The sequence below is a fragment of the Trachymyrmex septentrionalis genome, unplaced genomic scaffold, assembly GCF_001594115.1.
Source record: "Trachymyrmex septentrionalis isolate Tsep2-gDNA-1 unplaced genomic scaffold, Tsep1.0 scaffold326, whole genome shotgun sequence".
Classification (NCBI taxonomy): domain Eukaryota; kingdom Metazoa; phylum Arthropoda; class Insecta; order Hymenoptera; family Formicidae; genus Trachymyrmex; species Trachymyrmex septentrionalis.
Window position 1 is genome coordinate 79576 of NW_017305491.1, and position 5844 is coordinate 85419.

At 30.9% G+C, this 5844-nt stretch overlaps 1 protein-coding gene across 1 annotated transcript in view; it reads left to right on the forward strand.

Moving 5' to 3' along the window:
* Positions 1-3097: 3097 nt before the first annotated feature.
* Positions 3098-5844, forward strand: part of LOC108750132 (transmembrane 9 superfamily member 4) — a 7437-nt gene continuing 4690 nt past the window's right edge. Inside the window, exons 1-2 of the mRNA XM_018489390.1 lie at positions 3098-3268; positions 3927-4177. Coding sequence (XP_018344892.1) covers positions 3266-3268; positions 3927-4177 — 254 coding nt within the window. The 5' untranslated portion in view covers positions 3098-3265. The remainder of the gene's footprint in view (positions 3269-3926; positions 4178-5844) is intronic.

Here is a 5844-nt window from a genome sequence, read left to right on the forward strand (position 1 = left end):
TGCTCGGTCGATGCCGCAGGATTTTTCCGCGTCCGTGACACGGCGAACGTCGACGTTCGTCGCGCGAGAGAATTGTGCTCCGAATCTCAACGAGGCGGCACTTCCGGTTGTACGACGAGAGGTAGAAGCGGCGCCATCTTCGAAACGCGATCGCGCGTCCTTGGGACGAAAATATGATTGTCAATTTGATGGCCACGGATCGACTGAAACTTTGCGATTTGCGACGGACACGACGAGGCTGTGAAATCGTCGGTTATCTCTGTCGTCTCGGTGCTTCTGTGCTTCTCATTCGGACGACTTCCTGTCTGGGGTTGTTTCTTTCTTTTTTCTTTTTTTTTTGTCTTTTTCTTTCGCCCCGGTACTGAACGACGCGTCATCGTTCTCGTCGAGATGGCGCAGATGTTTAAATGTTGGCACTTCTGTTGGTCTCACTTCTACCAACTGTTTTTTATTAAGCACTGGCAGTGAGAAACTTGAGTTGTCATTGGTGAATTCGTGACCTTTTTATCGCTTTGGCTCGATTGGCCCGATAGGCATCAAATTCTCACTTTTTCTTTTTAAGGAGAAAGAAAATAGAGAGAGATAAAGATTTTATGTTTAATTTCTGAAAATTTCAAAAATTTATATGCATATTTGAGTAAACTTGCTCACTTTTGTGATTTTCATCTTATTTTAAAATCCATAATTGACCTCATTATTAAGGTGCAAATTACAAAATAAGCAAATTTATTAGGTATTGAAATTATAAATATTATAACTGAATAAAATTAGGTCTGTTCTACTTGCTTACTTTTTTACATGTAAAATGAGATAGATATATTTGGCGCTAAAAAGAGAGAAAATAAAGATGCTATTAGTGTAAATTACGAATATTTTAATAAATTTACTCGCTTTTGTAAATATTATCTCGTTTTCTAAGGTCTGTGGGTCAATTGTGGATTTTAAAATAAAATGAAAAGTACAAAAGTGAGCAAAAGTTACTGGGTTGACCAATTAAATTATAAATATTTTAGTGAATTTACTCACTTTTGTACTTTTTACTTTATTTCAAAATATATAATCGACTCTCAGAACTGCGTTTGGATTCCCACCGGGGTGCTCCTCTAGTGTCATATCAAAAAAAATTTTTGCACTTAAAATAAGATATATATATATATATAATATAAAAAGTATTTGTACGAGAAAATTTTTTATAAAAAAAAGCATTATTTGTAGAAAATAAACATTAATTAGCAATTTTATACAATAAATACATTCTGTTTTAACATAAACGAACAAGCTTTACATATATTCCTGATTTTAGAAGTCAAATTTCTCGACTGTACCACCGACGATATACTATTAAAGACCGACATTCTTATGGGAGTTCGCGTTCTTGTAAATATTGAAATAATTAAAAGTTAAAAATTGATAATATTGTATTAATTTATGATTTATTAGTTTAGTAGATATGACGTATTTATGCATTTAGAACTCAATAATACTCGATTTTTCTTTAAAATTATGATTATAGTGTTATCGTCAAAGTTTGATTATCAACAGAGATGATAACTGCAGAGAAAAAATTGTAATTTTTCTGCAATATATAGGATATTATATAGCTTTATAGCATATTTATATATGAAACATTTATATAATAAAAAATTATAAATTTAACAATGTATGTGCCAAATGTTTATGTTAACAATAGCAAATTTATATCAATTGTCGATAATGTCAGTGTTCTTCAATTACCTCCAAGCCCTTGGGGCTCTTTTTATACCGCCGAAAATTTGCCCAGAATTAACGGTTTGTTAACAGTATCTTGTCGGTGACCGTACAAATACTTTTTGAGCATCCTAACAATACAATTTTTAATTTTCGCTTATTTTTCATAATATATTTTCATAGATATATTTTCTATAATTAATACACATCTTTTTGATATATGTAATTAAAAAAAAATACAGTCTATTTTATTCTTTATTCTAAATTGTTAATTACCCAGTGAGAAATAGCTGCAACTGCATTCAGCGGATTTAATAGTTAAATGAGCGCTCGCTGTTATTGTTGTATTCTTTTAGATCATCCAATTAGTATTTTAGATCTGGAAGAATACAATAGTAGCGAGTAGAGAGTCTCACAAGAAGAGAGTGGCAAATTGCATCACGTAAATGTCCATGTCTAATCAGGGGGTCACGTGATCAATTTTCTTCAATCGCTTTCATACCTACGGAGTTTTGATGCCCATGTCCAATCAGGGGAGACGGATCACGTGATGCAATTTGCCACTCTCTCCCTATAAGGCTTTCCAGTAGCGTTCACTTAACTGTTGAGTCCGCTAAACGCGAATGATTGTCAATCAATTAAATGTGGAATCGAATCGACATAAAATTGATGTTGAAATCATTGTATCGATATCGATTCAACATCATTTCGACTTATTTCTCATTGGAGAACATTTACTTATTTTTTTTTAATAAAACTTTTTAAAAAATATTTTTTCTGTACGAATACTTTTTGCACTCACTGCAATGTATATATACTCAAAAGTTTAAAAGAAAAAAAGCGATGGTGCTGAGTGCAAAAAGCGCAAGTAACTTCTGATGAAAATTTTTCTCAAAATTTTGTATATAATTTTTCAGAATTTTGTAACTTTTCAGAAGTTCTATATAATTTTTATTTGACTTTCTCACATTTTTTATTGGAACATTTCTCAGAAAATCTACATTTTTTCTCAAAATTTTTCATATATGTTAATTATAAAATATCGTAAGATTTCAAAGATTTTTTTAAGTATAATTTCTAATGAAATGTTATAAAATCTAAAAAATTTAAAAATATTTATTAAAAATTATGGGATGAGAAATTTCAGAATATTTCAGAATTCCTTTTGTATGAAAAATTTTGAGAGCAGATATAAACTTTCCGAATATTTTTCAGTATTTCTGAAAAATGTTTCAATTCGTACGAAAATTATGAGAAAAATTTTCGCCAGGGACGCGAACAGATCTCTAATTTCTTTGATCAAATCGCGTTGTGTCTAGAGACTTTTTTTTAATAGACGTTGGCAACTTCGGTTGAAGTTCGTGCCGCAGCTAACTTCAGCGCACGGGCGCGCACGCGATACAACTTCACTGTGGATAGATCACCGATGTGGGGGTGTGGGGCTGACACTGCTGACAGTGGAGTTGATGTTGGTGGTGGCGGCTAAGAACGAGAGTGAGATATTAGTAGAACATCGTGGAGCGCATCCTTGCCAGAAAAGTCGTAGTAATCGCGTAGAATGGTAGGTGCGATCTAATTCGCTCACAATCCATCTCTCGAGGAATCTACGTGGCCGGGAATGACATAACACGACCTCGCCGAGGCTCTCGTCTTTTCTGCGCGTTTACTCGCAAACGAGTCGCTCTCAGAACGAGATTGACAGCTCGCAACATCGACTACCTGCTGCAATTAATGCTCTTCATGCATTCTTTTCCCGCAATTTTTACGCGCACATATAAATCCGATGATTCATCCTATTGTAGATGTTTACAGTAGCGCGATGTAGGATCTTTATAGATTCATTGTAAACCTGATCGTAAAAATGATAATTTTACATCGTTGTTATTTATATCCATTTGTGGAAGAACTTTAATAGGCCTGTTCTTTTTAACTGAATTTCTTGCATGATTCATCTTCTACCTTTTCTCACCACATTGGAGAAAACAAGAGAAAAGGTGAAGGTGCAAAAAATTTAGCTAAAAAGTCAGGTTTATTATCATACATTGGTTGCATGAGCGTTTATTTAATACTTTTTTTTACTATTGTCATATTAATAAGACAGTTTTTCTCAAAAATAAATTTTTCGATGTTCCACAAATCCCTGATTCAGTCGAATGTTAATATGTTGCAATATTATTGCCTGTTATCTTTGTGCTAATTGATAATATCTTTCAATATAGGGAAGATTACAGAGGAATGGTGCCGTGCTAGTGATAATATGCCTCCTGATAGAAACAAATGGCTTCTACGTGCCTGGAGTTGCTCCAGTAGAGTTCAAGAAGGGCCAAAAGATAGATGTTAAAGCGGTCAAGATGACTAGCACTCATACGCAATTACCATACGAATACTACTCCCTTCCGTTTTGCTTACCCAAGAATGGAACCTTTATTTATAAATCTGAGAATTTGGGAGAGGTATTACGTGGTGACAGGTAAGACATCCCAAGAAACACATTTAATTGTGGGGAAAAAGTATTATTGTTATCATAATTTTATATTATAATATAATTATATTATAATATAATTATGTGTAATATATATAATATATATCATATATATCATATATTTAGGAAAAAGTTGATGATTACTACTCTGATCTCAACCCTTTGTTGACACACCTCTTTTTTTGATCACTTTGATACTGTGGCTGACACCCAGAGCAATATTTAAACAACTGACATTTTTATTTAAAAAATCCAATCAATATGAAAAAAATGATGAATCAATTTCTGTAGAAATACATTCAAATAGTTTTTGATCAAAATTTTATTACAGTTTTGGTGAACAAAATTCTTGAGTTCAATGAATAGAGAAAAACGAGTAAAATCTTTGAAAATTGTAACTTTTAAAAAATTTAATATTAAAAATTAAAAATTTACAGAATTGTTATTCAGATATGATACTTTGAAAAAAAAATTAGTTTGTAAGTTGATTTTGGATAAAGGATATTTATTTTGCATGTTGAATGTAGGCTATTTTAGGAATTGAAAAAATAGATTTTTTTATAAACATTGTATTTTTGTTCTACAAAATAAAAGAAATAATTTCAGAGATTTAAAACAATTTTTGTGGATGGTTCACACCCAGTATGTCAATGAAGGGTTAAATATACTTTTAAAGAAATATTTTCTGATTGAAAAATTAAAGGTTCTGGATTAAAAAGATTAGAAAATCTAGGAGAACCGGTACATTTGAAGGGATGGATAGAATAAAGACACAATTCTACTTAGCCTCTTTCTCCAGCGATTAGCTTTTTTATGTGATATTGATTGTAATAGAGAAGTATTGTAACATGTAACTTCTTAAAGACATTACATAAATTTATTTGGTATTGTACCCATTTGTGTATAATAAAAGAGAAGCAAGTTATTTTAATTTTTATTTATATCAAGATTTTGTAATTAGGCCTTTATTCTCCCCTCATTTATTAGTTCTTGGATGTATTTACATTAATTAATATACAATAAATAATTGTGTCATTGATATTTTAATCTGGATCCTTTTCAGTACTTACTGTACGTATATAAGAAACTAAGGCAATCACTAAATTAGAATTTATAAATTTTCCATATGTAGTCAACATTGTTAAAAAAAATGAAATTCATTGAAATGTGAAATGTTTGATAGTTAAAATTCATGGAAGTTAAAAATAGAATTAAAGATAGAAAAACTAAATCAAATATGTAACTTTGTATAAATTAAACTAAAAAAAAATGAAACTGAATCTAAAGTCGATATTCATAGTCGGTTTTTATTATTTAAAACTGTTTTAAGTCTATATAATGATTGAGATTCATGACATCTTAAAATGGTTTTAAATATAAGAATCGACTATAATCACTAATAATTGATTTATGTTAATAATTAAAAATAAAAAATAATATAAAATAATATAGAAATATATAAAAAAAAATTATTCAGAAAATTTATATTATTGTAGTCTATTGGAGGTAAAAAAATATACAGACAATTTTCATGTTGAAGAGAACTGTTCCCATTTATCTCCATTTTCCCTTCATTCGAAGGTTTGTTATATCACTTGTTGTAACAATATTATGTAGAGAACGTGTGTGTGTGTGTGCGTGCGTGCGTGCGTGCG